Raw genomic sequence first — 23,961 nt, 5'->3', positions numbered from 1 at the left:
GGACATGGTGATGCTTCATTTCAAGAATTAAAACTTGGGGTACCCAGCAAACACAATCCTTGTTCTTTGTTTTTTATCTGTGAATGAAGAGTGAACCTAGCTGACCAAATAACTAATCCCAATACATTATTATTATTATCATCTGACTCTCATACCTCACCACTCTTCAATTCTTCCTCACAGTTTGTATTCTCTTTTGTTGTTGATGTCAAAAGCTGGTTAGACTTTGGGTCATCAACGAGAAACTTCTGGTCACAGCACATTTCTACAGTCTGTGTCTTAATCGTGGCACGTGAAGAGGACCTGCACAACTTGACTGGGTGGACTTGATACTTGATTTTGTGGATTTTTGGGATCCTTGCAGACTGTGTTCTGAAAAATGAAACATACACTATAAACCGCAAATGCTACAAATTTAAAATTCACATATTTTAGAATAGAGGAAGAAATTGTTGACTATTTAAAAAAAAAAAAAACCACCACCACAGAATTAGGCCTGTAACTTCCAATTTTCTTTTTCTGGCAAAAACAGTGATGTGAGTAAATAGTGCTACTCTTGTTTTTGTACAGGAAACGTCAATTTTCTTTCAGCACTTCTTTTAGAGCTTGTTTTAAAAACATAACCTCTTTATGACTGTAGTAATATCAAGATATTATGGGTTCTGCTATTATAATCAGGGCTGTGGAGTCAATTTTGGGTACCTGGAGTCGAAGTCGGCAAAAATGTACCAACTCTGACTCCTAATAAATTTAAATTGTATTAAAAAAAATACAGCAAGTTCAAATGTCCCATTTCACAAACAATAGACCTAATGAAGTACTTCTCTGATGTAAGAATAAAGCCCAGTGCAGATTTGTGTTACTACTAGTGTGAAGTTCAGATGAGCTAATATACAACCTGACATTCACATATTGTAATCTGGATTATGGTACATTACAATAAGAGTTTTCATTTTAATTTCAGATATAATGTGTTTAACTTAAAGTTCATTTGAGCGTAAACAAGTGTGATGATGTAGGTGGAGGTGTGTGCTATGGCCTGATGTGTGTTCAGGGGTTCCTGTCTTTTGTTTAAACTGGCCAATACAGTAGAGAGTCAGCCAGTAGCTCTGTGGTTAAATGACGTGTATGTCGCCTTCCTTTAATCAACATTAGATACATCAGCATCTTAAATACAGAGGAGTCGGAGTCGAAGGATTTATCTACGGACACCACAGCCCTGATTATAACAATATTTCTTACAGTTAGATCAAGATAGCCTGATGAAACTGGGAATTTTTTTCAATTAAATAAAACAAAAAGAACAAAAATGTTTAATGCACCCCATTTCTGTGTAAGTATTCTAGAATTATTTCCTTATTTTTGTTTACAGTAAAAACACAAACTAACTGACACCTGAAGAAGGTCAAACTGTGCAGCACTGTGGAGGTTTGCAGGTGCAACTTTTCCATTAGGCCATCCTGCCTGCCAGCCAAATAATATCTTATAGCATTTGAACAAAATGAAAATAGTACACAGAAACTTCCTTTTATTCAGTGGCACAACCACATGCAACCTCGGCAAGAGAAGAATAAAATGAAACAACTGTCTGAGACGTCTCTGTTTACTTGACGAAGGTTAAATAAAGCTTTCTCATTTCAAAATCAGCTTTGATTGACTGAAAAGGGGCAGTCTATTATTCATCTATTAAAATTCAATCATAAACCATAAAAAGCCCAGTGTTAAGTAAATGGGGGCTCAGACAATGATCACTGGCCTATGGCTGCGAAGTAACAACACCCTGGTCCTAATCAAGTTATCACACTAATTTGAACCATGCACAACTAATTTCATATCGCTGAGTAACATTATGATCAATAGATAATTAAAAAGGCAACCTAAATCATAATAAACAGAATTGTACTTTCCCAAAATCCAAGAGATTCCATTATTTTCAAAAAATGTAGAAAGAACATACTGAAAGTACAGTAATGCAACAAAAAATATATATTAATATGTACTGACTTTAATCATTTGCTTAAATCCTTCTGGTCCAATAGCTGAGCTCAGACATTCCTCAAGTGTTACCCTTCATCTCCCTCCTCTCCTGATACACCACATAAACATGTCCACTTGACAGGAGAGGCTGTGAACTTCGTATCTGCTGATGATACAACACCCTAATCAAAACACAAAGCTGCGGCCAAACTACACCACTCTAATCAGATGACTAAATAAAAAAGAGAACATAAAGCCGAGAACGACGACCTGTTCACATCTCTAGAAGAGTGTGACTGGGCAGGGGGTGCTGGACACAAAGTTCTCCAGAATGAGCAGTTTGCACAGTAGGCCTCAGGCTGTTACTATACTGTACATTTGGACAAGAACATCACAGAGTGTTTGTCCCCTTCCTATTATTGCAGACTTTTACACTGAATATTTTGAATTCTTCAACCAAACTCTAGCTTTAGATAAAAAGGAAATGAGTGTACAAATAACACTTTCTAAAAGTGAATTTATTTAATGAATGCAGGTATCCATCCAGCTATGGTGTTAGAAAGCAGCAATGGCCACTGTGTGAAACGGCACTGCTCATTTCATCGGCAGCGTCTCAAAGGGAACGGTACTACAGCGACCTCTAAAATGGTCCAGAAAGAAATGAAAAACATTCTTTGATTTCATAATGGACAATAGCAGGCAACTGGAGACCACTGGCCATGGAATAAAACATGATTCCTATCTAATTCATCTTTTTTACATTAATGAGAAATGAAATATGGTCTTAAGAATAGTGTAGTGTGAACTCTCAGCTGGCATACAAAAAACAAAAAAGAATAAAGTTTTCATGGTAGAAAAAGCTCAGCCTGGGTTGGGGAGAACAAGCATCCATACAACATTTCAATAAGGGATTCCAAACAGAGTCTGCTTAAAGCTACTACACCAGACCTAAATTTATTTCCTCATCTGTTTGCGTTCTTCTCTCCATGTATGTGTACAAGTGAGAGAAACACAAACAAGACCTTCCACAAATTTATTCCGTACAGCCAAAGTGAGTCAACAAACTGCCATGCTAAGTGGACAGGTGTAGCCGTAGGCCTTTGTGTCGACAAGGCCTCACAATCAGCAATAGCAGTTCTTAAGAAACGCATCAGGTTCACTGTGCTACAGAACAAAGGGCATCTCCTATCATATCAAACCTACCTCTGTGAAGTCAAATAACATAAAAATACTGCATTCAGTTGGAAGAGTTTTATACAAACAGACCATCAAAATGTCAATGTCAAATCTAAGTGATAATTTCCTCACGTAAACCTAATGAATAATAAAAACACTTCTCCTCCCTGAGTGTATGAAAAGAGTGCTCACGTTAAGCGTTACATTCATTATCAGCTCACAGTTCCATATTAAAGAAGAGCAATCTACTGTTTTGAAAGAAAGATCTCCATCTGACAGAGTGAAATAGAAGGCCAGTAAAAACACACTAAGAACTCGTATCTATTCTGATATTTTTACTGCCCACTTATTGACACAGAATATGTTGTATGACAGGTTCAACAGGGGTGTCTGTCTATCACCTTATATAAAGCCAAGATTGGACATTTTGCAGTTTTCCAAAAACAGTTTCCAACATGTAGATGACAAAACAAAATCAAAAAGAGGTGTGGAGTAGCCTAATCGAGCTGTTCAGGATGGATTTGCATCGAATGCTTCAATGGTGAGATTTCCGGTTTGGAAGTGAACAGATAAAATGTGGAGTCCGTAATGAAGACATAAAACTGTTGCTCAGCCTATTGTATCTTCCCAGGGCCTCTTCTTTGTCTTGTTTTGCGCAACTGTAGCATTTCCTGGAGGTCCAGCTTGGGGCACATGTTGCTGAAGTGGGTTCTGGGTAAACGTCTGTCTCAGTGGTCCTTGAGTAAAGAAAAAAATAAAAGTCAGCAAAAACATAAATCTGCATATTTCTACCTATCTATATGTATACCCACACACACAGTGCCCCCATAATGTTTTGGACAAAGACGCATTTTTCTTTGATTTACCACTCTGCTCCACATTTTCAAATTACAATTCAAACATTTCAGACATGATTGAAGTGCACCTTACAAAGTTTCATTTAAGGTGATTTGCATACGTTTTGCTCACAGCACGTTAAAGCTCAGTGTTGCTTTAGCAGTACGTTTAGGGTCATTCATTGTCCAGTCTCTAATCTCTGGCTGACATACAAAGGTTTTCCTCAAGAATCGCCCTGTGTTTAGTGCCATACATCTTTCCGTCAGTCCTGACTCATTTTCCTGTTCCTGCCAATGAAAAGCATCATCACAGTATGACGATGCCACCACCATTCTCGACTGTAGGAATGGTGTTCTTGGTGTTGTTGGGTTTGCACAACACACACGACATTTTCAATGCTGGGCAAAAGTTTCAGTTTTAGTCTCATTTGTCCAGAGACCTTTCTTCCATGTATTTGGGGAGTCCACCACATGCTCCAAATGTTTTCTTATTTTTCTTCTTTAAGCAATGGCTTTTTTTCTGGCCACTCTTCCATAAAGAGCTGCTTCTGTGGATTATATGGTTTAAAGTGGTCCTATGGCCAGAAACTCCCATCACCACTGTGGATCTTTGCAGCTCCTTCAGTGCTATGCTTGGTGTCTTTGTTGCATCTCTGTTTGATGCCAGCCTTGCCCGGTTTGCTGAGTGGCCTTCTCTTGTCAGATGTGAATTGGTACCATATTTTTTCCATTTTCTTAGAACAGATTTAAATACTCTTCCATGGGATATTCAAAGTTTGGGATTTTTTTTTATAACCCAACATTAATCTCTATTTCTCCACAACTTTGTCCCTGACCTGTTTGGAGTGCTCCTTGGCCTTCATGTTGCTTGCTTAGTGGTGCTGTAAAGTCTCAGGCTTTTTAGTTATACACACATCATGTGACAGACATGACATTTTGATTGGACACAAGTGGAACCTAGTCAACTAATATAATATCATCTTTATACTTGGGTCAGGATAGAGTAATATAGAAACGTAATATTTTAAAACAAAGTGCTGAGATTCAGCTCTGCAGTGTATTACACATCATCATTCCCTTTCTTGTGACTGAAGTTAATGTTTTAAATCTATTTCTGCGGTTAAGAATGTGTAAGTCTATTGCATCTAATAATCAAAAGCTCTTGAGTCAACTCATTCCTCTTTTTTGGCTGTGGAAACATTTAAAATATTTTAGCTGTCTCCATTGTAAACATGGGAATACTCAGTTATGGCACATAACACACAAACATACACACTGAAATAATGGCTGAATTTACCTTTAGGTATGTTTTTGTGACACTAGCCTTTAAGTCTTAATAGGATTATCAGCCCGTGAGTGACATTAGAATGTGTCACATTTATATGATTGCTTAAATATACTGTATACATTATCTCATTTACAATTATTGTGGCTACACATTACATTGACGTATATTTACATCATTAATGTGCTTCTTCCACAATGACCAGGATTGGCAGAATTAGGAACAAATACATTAGGGGGTCAGGTCAGTTTGGAGACAAAGCCAGAGAGTTGAGATTGGATTGGTTTGGACATGTGCAGAGGAGAGATGCTGAGAATACTGGGAAAAGGATGTTAAGGATAGAACTGCCAGGTGAGAGGAAAAGAGGAAGGCCTAAGTGAAGGTTTATGGATGTAATGAGAGAGGACATGCTGGTGATGGGTGTAACAGAAAAAGATGCAGAGGACAGAAAGATATGGAAGAAGATGATCCGCTGTGGCAACCTCTAACGGGAGCAGCCGAAAGAAGCAGAAGAGGCTGTGTAAGAAGCAGAAGCAGAGTAAGGAGGTAGATTCTTTGTTGGGATATATCAGAAGGATGCATTTAGTTGTGCAAGTACCATAGATTATCCTGTGTATTTACATAGATGTTGCAGAGCAAATGTTAGCAATGCAGTTTGGATTCCTATACCTATATATGGTACATCTGGCTTTGCCTCAGGCGCTGACGTCCAAGGTTCGATCCCCATAAGGGGACGCAAAAGTGTGTACACCTAACGAGCCCCAATAAGGGTAAAACACATGTTGAATATTTGTATTATTTGGCTGACACTGTATCAAAAACTCACAAACACTATATTATATACACATACATACTGTATATAATATACAATATATTTTTGTATAGCCCAAAATCCCACAAGAAGTGCCACAATGGGCTTTAACAGGCCTTGACTCTCTAAGAAGACAAGAAAAACTCCCAAAAAAACCTTGTAGGGAAAAAAAAAATGGAAGAAACCTTGGGAAAGGAGGAAGTTCACACACACATATATACTATGGAAACAAAGGTCTGTGATATCGTTTGCATATTTGTAGCTAGGGATCCACAAAGGGAGAAAGAATCACGTATCTTAAAAGGTTTTTTTCCCTAAGCACTGATTTGTGCTTAAAATAGACCTCTTCGGCCGATGTAATGAAGAGCTGTCTGTTTAAACGGGGCTGCGAGATGTGAACTCAGCTCTTCGGCGCACCTCATTTGATTTTTTACTGCAAACAAATTTTCAAAACAAACCATATTTTACGACTCTAATCAGAGTCGGAGTAATAATTATGTTGGCGTGGTCATTTTAGATCTGAGGTCGGCTAAAATTTAAACAATGACCGTTGTTAATACCCAGCCATCATTACTCAGTTTGCCAATAGATGTCAGAAGGACGGATGCCAAAACCGAACTGCACAAAAATAGATTTCGACGTACCAAGCAAATCGCGATACGTTCTAAATTACTTACGGTTCTGGAGCTGTCGAAGGGTTTACGTCAGTCGACGATGTTAGTCCTGGAAAGTACGCCCCACCAAACCAACGTTCCAAAAAACCAACCGAACTTACTGTTATCTGCTCGGTCGTCCAGCTGCATCACTGAAGCATTCGAACATTCTTAGCCAATCATGCAATAGTGCTTCCGCATTTCCCAAGTTATGTTCTAACTACAGAGGCAGAGTCCCATTGCATGGTTCTAACTTGTATTGAGTCGAGGTATTGACGCGAACACCATACATAGGGATAGTATCAAATTACTATATATACATACATACACGAGGAGGGACCCAAAAATAATCAGAATTTTGTTATTGTTAGGTTGGTACTTGTAGTACATGGTTGGCCCACTAGGGCGATCTAGTTACACTCCTCACAAGTCAGTCTGCCAAGTGCCATCAGTCTGGAAGGTTGTGCTTGTGTTCAGTGAATTTTGAAAAGTAGTTTTGTGCAAGCGTCATTTTTTTACGATGGCCGATTATCGTGAGCAACGCGCGGCAGTGAAATTTTGTTTTCTTCTTGAAAAAAGTGATGCAGAAACTATTGTTATTGAAACGGTATAACAACCCTGAACCACCCACCCTACTCACTGGATTTAGCTCCGTGTGATTTCTTTTTGTTCCCTCGGATGAAAAAAGACTTGAAAGGAAGGCGTTTTGCTGACGTCGAAGAGGTAAAACAAGAAACGACCAGAGCATTAATGGGCATTACTTCAGACGAATTTAAAAAATGTTTCGAACAATGGAGCAAACGGTTAGATAAGTGTATTTCCACCAATGGAGAGTACTTTGAAGGAAACTAATTATAGTTTATACAGAAAATTAAATTAAACATAAAAAAATATTTCCAGTTATTTTTGGGTCCCCCCTCGTGTGTGTGTGTGTGTGTGTGTGTGTGTGTGTATATATATATATATATATATATATATATATATATATATATATACACACACACACACACTAGCTGTGTAAGTTTGTGCTGTAAAATGCCTGGGCTCCTAGACACCATGGATTCTGGCACTTCAATCAATCCCATCAGTTGTGCATTAGCAGCTAGGTGAGGTTCGCTTTTCTCTGCAGTTTTGTTTTGCCGACGTACTTGTCTTCATTGTCTATCAGCGGCTAAGCAAGTTTCTCACTCCTCGGTGGATTTGTTTTGCCAATGTGCTCGCCTCGCTTGTGTATTAACAGCTAAGCAAGTCTCTCTCTTTTCTTGCCAGTTCCACTTTGGCAACAGAGTTGCTTTCTTTGAGCTTCATGCTGTAGCCTCGTACTTCCAGGCTGGACAGATAGATACACAAAATTCCATGCGTAGACATTTATATATAAAATGTATGACTTGGAATGTCAAAGTATGAATTGGGATCAACAGAAGTGATATACAAATGAACCCAATAACAATTCTTAAGTTTATTTAGTTATGAAGAGTCAAAAGATAAAAAGGCAACAATTGTATCGGAGCCAATTAGTTAAGAGAAAAACTACAAATGTAACCTATGAAAGATGCTAAACTCTTGAAATTTCTTTTACATGATTTATTTGTATTCAAAATAAAAACAAAAAACTAGTGACCTTTGTGCATTTTATCACACAAGGATCAAATGCAATTTCAAGTACCTTTAGCCGCCAACTGTAAGTGATTTTTAATTTTCTGCTCCCTCTCCTCCAGCTGGTGAGCAAGCTGTGCATTTTTCCAACCTGAGCAAAGACAGAACATTTTTCTTTTAATATATACTGTATATATATATATGTACAAGTTATTTGAAGTTAATGAAAATCTGCATGAATGTAAAAACACTGTTTCAATTGTCACCTTTATGATTTGTAATTGAAAAAGTTGTACAAAAAAATTAAACTATTAATATGATATGCCTAAAAATAATAGTAATAAAATAAAAAAAAAAAAAAACAGTTGCCAAATTGTTCGTTTCAGACCATAGCAGGTGGTGTGACCAACCAGCTAAGGAGTTGCAGATCACATTATTGCCATCTTGTGTGCCAAGTACATTCAATACCAATAGCAGTGACATTTTACGATACTCAATGCCTATCAAATACCACAACATTCAATAGCTTTTTATTAAGTACCTCCATTACTGAAGTGATTAATAGTGTACCTTTTTCAGAAACACAATACAAAATATATAACTACTATCGGTAACAGCAGCTTTCAATACCAGTATATCCATAAAGTACAGGGTGGCCCACGAAAAAGTAGCCCACCTCCCTGGCAAAAAAGGCGCCCTTCCATGAAGAAAGAAAGAACTTGAAATGCAAAAATCTTTACTCACTCTTTACAGAAAGTGCTGAAAATGATCTCCTTGTGCATCAATGCATTTTTGGGCGCACCTTAACCTGTTGTCATATACACGACGCAACTCTGGGGCGCCAATGCTCCGAATTGCATTACGAATATTGTCTTTTAACTGGTGTAAAGTTCTCAGGTTATTAGAGTACACTTTTCCCTTCAAATTGCCCCACAGATAAAAGTCACAAGTGCTTAAGTCCAGCGATCTCGGCGGCCACAATCCTTTGGTGACAATCCTGTGCAAAAATGTCCCGCGTTTCCTTAATGGAACCCGTGAGAACGTACGCCTCCACTATTGCGATTCTTTGTGGAATTGAATACATGTCGCTCAGCTCGTACTCACACGTTTGCACGACGTCTACACAGCTTTCGTGATGAGGGTAGTCAATCGGTGCGCCACTCTGGCAGGAAGGCGGGCTACTTTTTCGTGGGCCACCCTGTAGTTACCCAACTAAAATACAGGTGAACAAGTATTGGCATTCATAAATATTTAAATTCAATGAAAGTGCTGAATTTTAATGCAATTTCCTCAGGGAGGGGGGTGGGAGATTTTGTCATACTGTATGGTTTATAAAGAATGATCTTCACATTTAAACAAACTCTTTAAAGCTGTTTTTGTAACAACATGCTTTTAAGTCTGGTTTTGCCTGTTATGTTTACAACATTTGCTATTTTATGATTTGTATTTGTACCATTAGCTGGTTAATAATTTTACTAAATAGTAATATTTAACAGATGAATCAAATTAATTCCAATTTTAAATGTCAGAAACTCATGGTGCTTTAATATTACAAATCTGCAACCCCCCCTTTTTTTTTTTAAACATTCGTACCAAACTTAAAGATTCCTGTGTAAAATCGTACTTGTCCATTTCAAATTAATCCTTTATTTCAGAACTCCTATTAAAGAGCTGTTTTCATGGTTTCTTTCATGACTAACCAGACTGTTATTGCTCATGCCTGAAATGGACCAACTTATGTCATTGCTGGTATAAATATGTCAAATAGTCACTTCATTTGAATCGTGCCTCGCTCGATGTTCTCATGTAATGACTTTTGTTAGTGCTGCACTGCCATTCCTCCAACATCCCTACATGCGTTACTGCAGTTACATACGAGGTTCCCTCGATGCTTGAATTAATACACTGCTTGGCTCATTTCAAACAGAGAATGAATGGCAAGCCTCCATTCATTTATCGGAACTGAGTAGAAGCAATTAATCTCATTATTTCAACTTCTCTTAGAAATATGTGTGACAATACAAGTTAAATGATTTTATCTCATTTGATCGGTAACATTATTTCACTCCCAACATACACACAAATCTGTTTCTAAACTAATTCTATAATGGGGTAAAAGTGTCAATACCACAAGCCTGTGTGCGTTTTGCTTCTTTTTTTTTTTTTAATATTAAGTATGATTCCTGCACTTGCACACTGAAATTCCCCTGCACCAACACAAAAGCATTTGCAGATATGACCTCTGCTGTTTTTCTTTTTAAAATGTGTTGATGCAGGGCTGTAGCATCATTACTGAGTAATTTTCATATGTAGCTTTATTACTGCTTTTATCATGTACTGTATTATTGTGCCTCCTGGAGTAATTTGTCTACTTGCAGTCATGCATGAGTGCAGTACCGACTTTCTCAGTACTGCCAATACTGTTAAAAAAAAAACAAAAAAAAAACAAAAAACTGGTACCGTTACACTTTTGGAAACTTTGGTATCAAATTAGTACTGAAATATCAGATCTTGTGACATCCCCATCCCCAAGCCTTTCTACCAGTCATATCACCACATATCATTCATTGGGAGTTGTATAGAATTATTATTGAAAACAGTATGACTTAATAAAAACAGACAGCCAGAAGCTGAATCCCACCCTTAGCTCAAGAGCAAGCCATGTAATCTTCCAGTATGTAAAATTTAATACGTTTTGAATTCAGATATATTTTTAAGATAGGACTCAACATTACAGACACTCTTCTTCTTTCGGCTGCTCATGTTAGGGGTCGCCACAGCGGATCATCTTCTCCCATATCTTTCTGTCCTCTACATCTTGCTCTGTTACACCCATCACCTACATGTCCTCTCTCACGACATCCATAAACCTTCTCTTAGGCCTTCCCCTTTTTTCTCTTCCCTAGCAGCTCTATCCTTAGTATCCTTCTCCCAATATACCCAGCTACTCTCCTCTGCACATGTCCAAACCAATGCAATCTCGCCTCTCTGACTTTCTCTCCAAACCGTCCAACCTGATCTGGCCCTCTAATGTACTTAATCCTAATTCTGCCAATCTTGGTCATTGTGGAAGAAGCACATTAATGATGTAAATATACGTCAATGTAATGTGTAGCCACAATAATTGTAAATGAGATAATGTATACAGTATATTTAAGCAATCATTTAAATGTGACACATTCTAATGTCACTTATGGGCTGATAATCCTATTAAGACTTAAAGGTTAGTGTCACAAAAACATACCTAAAGGTAAATTCAGCCATTATTTCACTGACTTCCTCTCCCAACCGTCCAACTTGAGCTGTCCTCGAATGTCCTCATTTCTAATCCTATCCATCCTCGTCACACCCAGTGCAAATCTTAGCATATTTAACTCGGCCACCTCCAGCTCTGTCTCCTGCTTTCTGGTCAGTGCCACCGTCTCTATCCCATATAACATAGCTCAATAATTCAACATTACAGACACTACACAGTCATTATTTTTAAACTTGAACAAAATGAATATTAAAAAATCTTGATGTATCAAGTAAGGTGCCAGGATTTTGTGAAATATTTTTTCACACAGTAAGGCTTTCAAGTTAGACTGTGACTATAAGACAAAGATTTAACAAAAAGAACAAAAACCTTAAAAACAACAAAAATCTTTTGAAATTAAATTTAACCTGCACAATTCAATAGCAAGATTCTAATAAACATTAATGTTGAACATTGTCTTTGAGTACATTATTTGTCATTTATCTGAATTTGTTAGATGAACTTTTCTCATTGACTGGAGACTTCTGAAGACCTGGATTAAGTGTTAGCAAAAAGCCTTTTCTATTCAAGACTGCAGAAAGCCTTCAGTTCAAGGATTCTGATGGTACTACTGTGAATGTTTATAGTATGACGACCATAACTGCATGCACACTATATACCACACGCAGTCCAAGGACATTTGCTTAAAATTCTGCATGCCATATTTGTTTATTGAAATATTTTTTATTTACATTTTTAATTGACTTCGGGTATTTCCTGTAGGAAGAGAACACAGTACCAATGTAGATTCCAAAACCATTTTAGGAATTTAAACTACAGTAGAATAGATTGGTGCCATTCTGAATTCAGTTTTATACCAAATATACTGTATACAAAAAACTGAACCAGCTAATAAAAAGACCCAGCAAATATGATCTTGTTCTTCCAGAATTACCTGTCTTTAAGCTCTTGAAGAAGCCTTCCTGCGTTGGAAGAACAGATGTATCATGTTTGACTCTTTCTGGTATTCTTAACTTCTTCCGCACTGCAGGCGCCTTTAGAAGCATAACTTGCGCTAGGGAGAAGATGTTGGAAGTCATCCAATAAGTGAAAATGGCCTAAAGAGAGAAAGAACAAGGTCAAACTTAGATTTTAAACCTACTCATAAGTTAAGTGTTTCGAGTAATGTTAAAGTCAATCAGAAAAAAATGGCAAATTAGTTCCGTCATTGTTGTAACACAATTAGCTACAATTTGGACTAAAAAATTATTTACCAATAACGACTTAAATATACAGTTGATATTGTTCTAAAACAGATCACAAAATCAACTTATTCATCCATTATTGATTCTGTTTAATAAAATGTTATGCTCACTAGGGATGATTCTTAATTTTAAAAGGACCAGGTACAAATCGAGAACTCACTCACTCACAGGCCCAAGGATTGTTAAAGGTAGGGAATGTGGGAGGGGGGGATTGTTGAGGGGCAGGGAGTTTAGGACAGAGCAGGTTTACAAGTATACATGGAGGAATAAACAATAGCGTAAAAATAAAAATTCGTAGTAATATGTATTCTAACCCAACATTTAAATTTAAAAGGATTAACAATTAAAAATAGCTTGCCTTAATGTTAGAAGTATCAAAAATAAGGCATGTGAGTTGGAGTTGTATGTAGCAGAGCATAACTACAATATAACAATAATGGAAACCTGGCTAAAAAAGAAATGTGGGGATGATTATGACATAGAGGGATACACATGTTTTTAGGAAGGATTGACAGAACAGAAAAAGAGCGTGGGGATGCTGTTTATGTCAAACAGAATTTAAATGTAAGTCCTCTTCAGTTAGACAATGAACCCCATCTTAGTGAGGACACATGGCTTCGCCTGGAAAGTATATTCAAATAACTATCATTATTATTTATGGTATTCAAATTCCATACTAACCACTACTTCTTCTGTTCTTTTTCTGGTTTTCTGTGGTGGTGATCTGCGCCGCCACCACCTAATCAAAGCATCGTGATGTCCCTACACTGATGAATTAAAGACCAGAAGACGAAATGACTGTCATCATCAAGTTCTTCTATGAGAATCCTGAATACAATGAGGACTGATTGAGGTAATTTATGTTAGGTAGAATGCCTAGAGGGGCTTGGTCGGTCTTGTGGCCTGGAACCCCTGCAGATTTTAATTTTTTACTCCAGCTGTCTGGAGTTTTTTTTTTTTGTTTGATTTTTCTGTCCTCCCTGGCCATCGGACCTTACTTTTATGTTAGTGTTCCCTTATTTTAAATCTTATTTATTTTGTCTTTTTTCTCTTTCTGCATCATGTAAAGCACATCGGATTACTATGCCGATAGTAATTTCAAAACACATCTTTTTAGTAATATCAAAAAAGCAAGTTTACACGGGGATATTATGGTCATGGGGGATTTTAACTATCCGAATATTAACTGGGATAACCTTGGCAGAGCACAAGAGCAGGAGTTTGTAGTTCAGTGACTATAATCCGTAACTGTTTTTTAACACCAACACCAACACAGGGTGAAGTCTGTCTGGATTTAGTATTTTGTAATAATCAGGATAGAACTGAGGGTGTAGAGGTGATTGGATCACTAGGTTAAAGTGACCATAATATAATACAATTCTCAGTGATTTGTAAGTGTGTCAGTACAAATGCAAAAACTGAAATTGTTAAGTTTAACTATGGTTGGGCAGATTTTGAGCAGATGCAGCAAAGTCTAAGGAGGACAGAGTGGGATAACCTTTTAAGTGTGAAAAAAGTGAAGGTGGTGGAGTGGTGGCTCTGAGGCTAGTGATCTGCGCCAGTAATCAGAAGGTTTCTGGTTCGAATCTGGTGAACACCAGAAGTGACTCTACTCCGTTGGGCCCTTGAGCAACATCCTTAACCTACAATTACTCTGTCCTGGGTATTTCATTAATCTGCAGCCAGCCCTGCAAGCAGGTCCTCCAACTTACAGGGAAAACTTGGGGGTTGGCGGCAGGACTGGCACTACGGCCATAGTAAAAAAAACCTCAATGTTCCAGTGTGGTGCTGAGATGTCACCCACTGCACTCAGGTCCAAATCCAGGTGGTTCATCATGTGGTGGGTGTGGTAATATGCTATCAGAGTATGCCCCCAACGGTCAAAGAGCAGTGGAACAGGTTTAAAAATGTCATGTAGGACAGTTACATACCTAAATCTGGAATTAACAGGAGATTTTTAAAAAAAATCACAGTGGGTTAATAAAGAGTTAAAAAAAAAAGCTACAAAGGAAAAAACAGCTCTATAAAGTGTATAATACTAATAACTACAAAGTGAATCATAGGGAGTATGAGAACATGAGGGCAACCATTAAGAAGGATACTACGGAGGCCAAAAGACAGTTGGGGAGGAATATAGCAGATAAGGCAAAAGAACACCCTAAGGGATTCTTTCAGCATTTTAGTAGCAAAAGAACAGTCAAGGAGGAGGTCAAGTGTATCAGAAATAGTAAATAGTAAAAATAGAAATAGTAAAGGGGAATTAAAAGTAGAAATAGTAAAAAATAGTAGAAATAGTAAAGGGGAATTAAAAGGTATAGACAGTGAAAAAGCGGATGTTCTAAACTTGCATTTTTCTGAGGTCTTCACAAATGAGTCAGTTGGTAACCTCCCAGCAGTAAATGGGACTACTAAGGAGGTCCTGAATGATGTAGAAATTGTAGAGGGAGAAGTTCTGCTCAGATTAAATAGTCTGAAATCAAACAAATCACCAGGACCGGATAATATTCAGCCTCAAGTTCTTAAACAGGCTAGCAGGTACATATATAAACCTTTGACACATATGCAGAGGAAGTCACTGTGCACACATTAATGGAAGAAATTATTAAGGATAAGATTGAGCAGCACATGGCAAGTACAGGGGTTTTACCCGAATAGTCAGCATGGGTTTAGAAGAGGGAGGTCATGTTTTGCTAGCATGCTGGAATTCTATGAAGAAGCAACCAAAGGATCAAAGTGGAGCATATGATATTATTGATTTTGACTTTCAGAAAGCGTTTGATAAGGTGCAACATGAAAGGTTGGCCATGAAACTAAACAATGTGGGAGTTCTGGGTGCGGAACTGGCTCAAACACAGGAAGCAGAGGGTCATGGTGCAAGGATCCTTATCAGGATTGCCTGATGCCAAGAGTGGTATTCCACAGGGGTCAGTGCTAAGTTTGCAGATGACAGCAAGATATGTGGATTTGCAGATAATTTGGAATCCGTTACATCATTACAGAAGAGTTGGACAGCATACAGGCTTGTGCAGATTTATGACAGATGAAGTTTAATGTCAGTTAATGTAAGATAGTACAGTATCAACAGAAAGTAAAAATGTTTGGTCTGAATACACAATGGGAGGTCTAAAAATGAGAGTACAACTTAGAAGAAGGATTTAAGAGTTGTAGTGCACTCTACACTATCAAGTTCCAGACAGCGTTCAGAAGCCATTAAGGAGGCTAACAGAATGTTAGGTTATATAGCGCCCTGATATGTAAAGTACAAGTCCAAGGATGCTCAGGCATTATAATGCACTGGTGAGGCCTCATCTGGCTACAAAAAGTACTAGAAAGTGCTAGAAAATGTCCAGGGAACAGCGGCTAGGCTCATTCCAAGGCTACAGGGGTTGAATTACGAAGAAAAATTAAAAGAGCTGAGCCTTTTCAGTTTAAGCAAAAGAAGATTAAGAGGTGACATGATTGAAGTGTTTAAAATTATGAAGGGAATTAGTACAGCAGATCAAGACTGTTGGTTTAATATGAGTTCATCAAGAACACGGGGTCACAGTTGGAAACTTGTTAAGGGTAAATTTCACACAAACATTTGAATTTTTTTCTTTACACAAAGAACAATAGACACTTGGAATGAGCTACCAAGTAGTGTGGTAGACAGTAAGATTTTAGGGACTTTCAAAACTCGAAGAGGAGAGGACTGGTGAGCTTTCTTGTGCTGAATGGCTTGCCAGATTGTTTTAATGTTCTAATGTTTTGTGGACCAGGACAGATTTGCACTCCATGGTCCTTCATTTTCCTCTCCCATTGATTTTTAAATATTTTATTAACACTTTTTTTTTTTTTTTAAAGACTTATTAAGTGGATAGGACTGGTGAGCTTTGTTGGGGTGAATCGTCTGTTCTGGTCTAGAGTATTCTAATTTATAGTGGGGTCAAGAACGTTCTGTGTAACTTCTGTGTCAGCAGTCAGGGCATACAAAATTCCCAGCTTTTTTTGTGTTAGTGTAACAGCAAAGCCAGATAATTTTATTAGATTCAGAAGGAATGGCTGTCTAAAAAAAAAAGCTAGAGCTTGGTGCCAAAATCATCATCAGACCTAGCTTAGTGGATCCAGACAAAGTACTGCTACCAATGCTTCAAATTAAGCTTAGAAGCAGTTTGTCAAAGCCCAATTAAAAGATAGAAACTGTTTTACATATTTTGTGCCAAACATTTCTGGGTTTGGAATTATATTAGTATTGTGATTTCTGATGTATAATTTGATGGTGCGATGAATTACCTCAACAACCGGTAACCCTCAAAGATCTAACTTATAACTTTAAAGGTCACAATAAAGATACAAATTATAAAGAATTTGTGAAAAATTTATTAAGTTTACGCAACTGGATTGTAACATTTCCAGACAATCTAGGAGTAGTGGATGAAGGGGAGTGAAATTAGGGACATGGAAAGGAGTTACTTTGGGATGTCAGTATGAAGGTGGACTACTCTTGATGATTCATAGGCACACACCAGGAAAAAAATAGCTACCAGACAAAGTTTTTGACCAAAGAAAATAAGAAGTGAGAAAAGCTAAGGAACTTATATGCACCTCAATGAATAAGTACTGTTTTCTTTATATATACACAGTATGTTTAAAAACATTAACTAAAACTTTTCATGTTAAACTAATATTAAAAAATGTTGTATAAATTGTATAACCTCTTAAATTTTTTTTCAGTTTTGTACTTAAATGTGATATAATGGAGACATTAATTGTTTTTACTACATTCATGAATACAAATAAAAATAACTATTCAGAATTAAAACTATTTTTTCAGAACTTTAAATTTTGCAGACCTGTAATGCAGAAGAAAACAAAATAATTTCTATATCTTTTGGTTTTAACTCACAAGATTCACACTGCTTCAACTGCTTTTAAACTATACTAATTGTAAACTTAGATACTGTTTCAACATATAAATGTGTTATTCAACTTACTGTGGGGAAGGAAATGGTAAAAGGTAGAATGGCAATTGGCATGATTCTAAAGACTGTCTTCATTGCCCTTAGGTTGGGGTTGTCAACACCAGTCTCTGCTCCCAGCTGGAAAATATAAAAATTGGAAAAATATATATATATATTAATTTAGCAGTGCATTTCAGAATATGCACGAATGTGTATGAATATGTGCATGTATTCACAGTATATATTTTAGAGCATGACAATACAAAAGAGGAAAAAACACTACAAAATATCAAAAGAATATTCCACAATTGAACTAAATCAACTGGTGTTTACACTAACCATGCTCAAAGGTGTTATCAATTATAAATAAATGCATGGATAAATTAGATAAGTACTGATCAAAAAATATATATGTAGAGCCAAAACAATTAAAGTGTCACACAAAGTATATTAAAACAGAAATGCATGAAGGCATATACAGTGGTGTGAAAATCTATTTGCCCCCTTCCTGATTTCTTATTCTTTTGCATGTTTGTCACACAAAATGTTTCTGATCATCAAACACATTTAACCATTAGTCAAATATAACACAAGTAAACACAAAATGCAGTTTTTAAATGATGGTTTTTATTATTTAGGGAGAAAAAAAATTCAAACCTACATGGCCCTTTGTGAAAAAGTAATTGCCCCCTGAACCTAATAACTGGTTGGGCCACCCTTAGCAGCAATAACTGCAATCAAGCGTTTGCGATAACTTGCAATGAGTCTTTTACAGCACTCTGGAGGAATTTTGGCCCACTCATCTTTGCAGAATTGTTGTAATTCAGCTTTATTTGAGGGTTTTCTAGCATGAACCGCCTTTTTAAGGTCATGCCATAGCATCTCAATTGGATTCAGGTCAGGACTTTGACTAGGCCACTCCAAAGTCTTCATTTTGTTTTTCTTCAGCCATTCAGAGGTGGATTTGCTGGTGTGTTTTGGGTCATTGTCCTGTTGCAGCACCCAAGATCGCTTCAGCTTGAGTTGACGAACAGATGGCCGGACATTCTCCTTCAGGATTTTTTGGTAGACAGTAGAATTCATGGTTTCATCTATCACAGCAAGCCTTCCAGGTCCTGAAGCAGCAAAACAACCCCAGACCATCACACTACCACCACCATATTTTACTGTTGGTATGATGTTCTTTTCTGAAATGCTGTGTTCCTTTTACACCAGATGTAATGGGACATTTGCCTTCCAAAAAGTTCAACTTTTGTCTCATCAGTCCACAAGGTGTTTTCCCAAAAGTCTTGGCAATCATTGAGATGTTTCTTAGCAAAATTGAGACGAGCCCTAATGTTCTTTTGCTTAACAGTGGTTTGCGTCTTGGAAATCTGCCATGCAGGCCGTTTTTGCCCAGTCTCTTTCTTATGGTGGAGTCGTGAACACTGACCTTAATTGAGGCAAGTGAGGCCTGCAGTTCTTTAGACATTGTCCTGGGGTCTTTTGTGACCTCTCGGATGAGTCATCTCTGCACTCTTGGGGTAATTTTGGTCGGCCGGCCACTCCTGGGAAGGTTCACCACTGTTCCATGTTTTTGCCATTTGTGGATAATGGCTCTCACTGTGGTTCGCTGGAGTCCCAAAGCTTTAGAAATGGCTTTATAACCTTTACCGGACTGATAGATCTCAATTACTTCTGTTCTCATTTGTTCATGAATTTCTTTGGATCTTGGCATGATGTCTAGCTTTTGAGGTGCTTTTGGTCTACTTCTCTGTGTCAGGCAGCTCCTATTTAAGTGATTTCTTGATTGAAACAGGTGTGGCAGTAATCAGGCCTGGGGGTGGCTACAGAAATTGAACTCAGGTGTGATACACCACAGTTAGGTTATTTTTAACAAGGGGGCAATTACTTTTTCACACAGGGCCATGTAGGTTTGGATTTTTTTTCTCCCTAAATAATAAAAACCATCGTTTAAAAACTGCATTTTGTGTTTACTTGTGTTATATTTGACTAATGGTTAAATGTGTTTGATGATCAGAAACATTTTGTGTGACAAACATGCAAAAGAATAAGAAATCAGAAAGGGGGCAAATAGTTTTTCACAGCACTGTATTTAAAAACAAGTAAATGTCTTTCTAATTAATAGATAAAACATTAGTTATTCTGCTAGTCAATATCATATAATACTTCACAAACTGAAGTATTTTCAAAATGTTCTCCTATGTTATTAAGGGACCCGCACAGTTAATCTCCTTTTAAAATGTCTCAATTTCACAAAAATAATTTGCCTTTTGCTTTTTTACTTTTAAAAACAACATCAATATGCTGTTTTGTAATGTGTCTCTCAAGATGCAGATCAATACTCGGTAACTTTTTGGCTTGATATACGAGATGAACGTATTAGGTATGTTTTGAGGTTCTTGCATTCACCTATGAACCCTTTAGCCCCATTGTAAGCTGCAAGACCAGACAAGGTATTTTAAAGTTTATTTTTTTTTTTAAAAAAAAACACACACTTCACACAGACTAAACCTGGATTCACTGGGGATGGTGGTAGAAAAGAGGATGATGGCAAAAGTATAGGGCATCAAGACTGATGTTGTTCATTCCCCCATGAAGTGTTGCCCTGGGGCAAAGCAAAACTTCCTCAAATCACTGCAAAGAACCTGCAAGAAGGTTCTGTTAGCACCGAAGTGTGGTGTTGTTTGAACAAGTATGCTCTGCATTGAAAGGTTATCTACAACATCATTACAAAAGTGAACATATAAAATATGCAATATTTATACTTAGATAAGCCAGAAGTATTGGCAAATCAACTGCTGTGATCATTAAAGAAATAGAACACTGGCTATAAATACCAAAGGTACATTTGGTGATAAAAAGGAGAAGCATCTGAAGAAAAGAACATTTTGTCAACTGTTAAGCATGTGGGTGGACCTATTTTATTGAGAGCCTCCGAGTAAGTCAGTGGGGTAGGAAGTATTGAAAAGGTAAAATGGACTCCGTTAAGTATCATCAATTCTTGGAAGCTAAGGTTGTATTAGTAGTATTATTACATAGTCTCAAAGTCAATGAAGGTAATGAAACCTAAAAAATGTTGGATATTATAATAAGTTAACAATCCAAAAACACCTCAAAATCGCCCATAAGTTAAGAAATGAAAGATTGAGATGTTGACATGGCCTTAATCTCCAGACTTGAATATTATTAAAAATTTGCAAGGAACTTTCAAATATGCACTACATGCAAGACAACCCAATAATCTTCATGGGCTTGAAGCATTCAGCAAGGTAGAGGTGTGGTTGAGGAGGATGTTGCCCAACATCTGAGGGCTGCGATTTCCCAAACTTTTGTATGTACCATATTTTATGCTTACTTTTTCCAATCTGTTTAATTTGGCAAATAAATAATAATTGTACATTAAAATTTACAGAAATGTGTTGTGTTTATACTGTTGCTTCCTGCACAGTCTGTGCTAATTTCTTTTCACTTAGAAAAATCAACAAAATGTAATTGAAGCAGAGGTACATAACCACTGGTACACAACAGCAGAGAACATTTTTCCATAATCTTTTCAAATCATGAACTGTGCAAAACAATTTGAAATCAAACGGTCATATACCTGAATACCATTCTTCACTTGATTATGAGACAGGTCTTCTGGCACTACCTCCTTTGACCATATATTCTGGTTTTGCTATCTGATTAAATCATTCAAGACTACAATTTTTACACATCAAGCAGTGCTGGGATATGATAAACTTGTGTTAATACCGTAGACAGGATCACTTAATGAGCACCGAAATATGTTAATTTTATAAACTGCTCAACAGCAAGAATGCGCCTCTGCCTTTGAGAAAAGATGACTTTGTGTAATTCATGATTTCATTGGTTACACAATGACAGGCTACATTGAAAATACTGTATTAAAGTTTAATTAAACTTATTTAGCTATTCATTTCATTAACCTACATTATCCATGGTAGGGCTTAGTATTACAAAGAATGAAGGAAATATAAAAAAAAATGTACAAATTTTTTTAATTCAGTTTATGAGCTGCCCTCATAATGACAATATCTTAATTGTTGTTTTAACAATGTGTGAGCTGAAATTATCAAGTATGTCACTCACTTTGCAAAAACAAAAACACACCTCTTTGTCTGCACTATGAAGTTGGAGCAGGTGATGACACAGGGGAGGGAGCAGAAAAGGAAAAAAAAACTCTTTTAGCAGCTATTTTAAAAAACCAAAAACAGAGGAATTTACAGAAGGCGAGTGTCTGCACAATGCCATTGAAAAAGAGTTTAAGAGCTACTTGATGATATCTGATACCTTGATGATTTTTGTTCTCTCTTGTATGTTGCACAATTCACCTTACAGCAGAGCACTTTATGTTTATCAACACTGTAATGTTGATGCCCTGTAGTTCAATTATGATTAGTATTTTATTCCCTTTGGATCCATATCTTGTTTATATTAAGGGTAAGTGTCTGTTTAAAATGCTCTCATTGTAAGTTTTGTTGACCTTAGTGCAATTTTTTGTGTAAATTCTGTGGGCAACTTTGAAACAGTTTACTCATACTTTCACTGTTTGATCTCAGTAATACTTTGACTGATGATTCTAATGTTTGTGTTATTTTACTTCAGTTTTTAAGTAAATAAATAAGACCTGTTTTCCTTAAATGTGGTTTCCATTAAATCTCATTAGTAAAGGAACAATTAATATCCTATTAACAAGACCAAGCTAGATCAATAAGATGTAGATCAAATACATTTTTAAAGGATGCAAAGTATAGTCTAATTGTCGTTATTGTCGAAGTCTCAGAAAATAGAGATATAATATTTTTGCCAATATCGCACACCCTGACACTTTAAAAAAAATCTTTTTCACGCTGCCTATGCCTTGCTGATCAAAACTATAGATGAACAGGAAGAGTGGAACTGTTTATTGCAGTGGAGTCCAGGCATTTAAACAAATTAAATGAGCAAATGCAGTGGGCTGCATAAGGATGTTTTATTTATCAACATTTTTATTGGAGCATCTTGTAACCTACCAAAAGTTTTTATGAGAATAATGTATTTGCAGAATTACAACTTCAATAAAATAAAAATCAAATCATTTTTGGGAAACAAAATAATTATTACAGTGGGGCAAAAAAGTATTTAATCAGCCACCAATTGTGCAAGTTCTCCCACTTAAAAAGATGAGAGTGGCCTGTAATTTTCATCATAGATATACCTCAACTATGAGAGACAAAATGAGAAAAAAAATCCAGACAATCACATTGTCTGATTTTTAAAGAATATATTTGCAAATTATGGTGGAAAATAAGCATTTGGTCACCTACAAACAAGCAAGATTTCTGGCTCTCACAGACCTGTAACTTCTTCTGTAAGAGGCTCCTCTGTCCTCCACTCGTTACCTGTATTAATGGCACCTGTTTGAATTCGTTATCAATATAAAAGACACCTGTCCACAACCTCAAACAGTCACACTCCAAACTCCACTATGGCCAAAGAGCTGTCAAAGGACACCAGAAACAAAATTGTAGACCTGCACCAGGTTGGGAAGACTGAATCTGCAATAGGTAAGCAGCTTGGTGTGAAGAAATCAACTGTGGGAGCAATTATTAGAAAATGGAAGACATACAAGACCACTGATAATCTCCCTCGATCTGGGGCTCCATGCAAGATCTCACCCCGTGGGGTCAAAATGATCACAAGAACGGTGAGCAAAAATCCCAGAACCACACGGGGGGACCTAGTAAATGACCTGCAGAGAGCTGGGACCAAAGTAACAAAGGCTACCATCAGTAACACACTACGCCGCCAGGGACTGAAATTCTGCAGTGCCAGACGTGTCCCCCTGCTTAAGTCAGTACATTTGCAGGCCCGTCTGAAGTTTGCTAGAGAGTATTTGGATGATCCAGAAGAGGATTGGGAGAATGTCATATGGTCAGATGAAACTAAAATAGAACTTTTTGGTAAAAACCCTTCTCATCGTGTTTGGAGGTGAAAGAATGCTGAGTTGCATCCAAAGAACACCATACCTACTGTAAAGCATGGGGGTGAAAACATCACGCTTTGGGGCTGTTTTTCTGCAAAGGGACCAGGACGACTGATCCGTGTAAAGGAAAGAATGGATGGGGCCATGTATCGTCAGATTTTGAGTGAAAACCTCCTTCCATCAGCAAGGGCAATGAAG

At 37.1% G+C, this 23,961-nt stretch overlaps 1 protein-coding gene across 1 annotated transcript in view; it reads right to left on the bottom strand.

Moving 5' to 3' along the window:
- Positions 1–1,518: 1,518 nt before the first annotated feature.
- Positions 1,519–23,961, bottom strand: part of oxa1l (OXA1L mitochondrial inner membrane protein) — a 34,294-nt gene continuing 11,851 nt past the window's right edge. The window contains exons 7-10 of the mRNA XM_039746209.1: positions 17,808–17,912; positions 12,525–12,687; positions 8,405–8,485; positions 1,519–3,890 (exon numbers count right to left, since the gene is read on the bottom strand). Coding sequence (XP_039602143.1) covers positions 3,763–3,890; positions 8,405–8,485; positions 12,525–12,687; positions 17,808–17,912 — 477 coding nt within the window. The 3' untranslated portion in view covers positions 1,519–3,762. The remainder of the gene's footprint in view (positions 3,891–8,404; positions 8,486–12,524; positions 12,688–17,807; positions 17,913–23,961) is intronic.

The sequence above is a fragment of the Polypterus senegalus genome, chromosome 1 (assembly GCF_016835505.1).
Source record: "Polypterus senegalus isolate Bchr_013 chromosome 1, ASM1683550v1, whole genome shotgun sequence".
Lineage (NCBI taxonomy): Eukaryota > Metazoa > Chordata > Cladistia > Polypteriformes > Polypteridae > Polypterus > Polypterus senegalus.
Note: the sequence above shows the minus strand (reverse complement) of the source record. Positions and strands in the feature narration are given on the sequence as shown.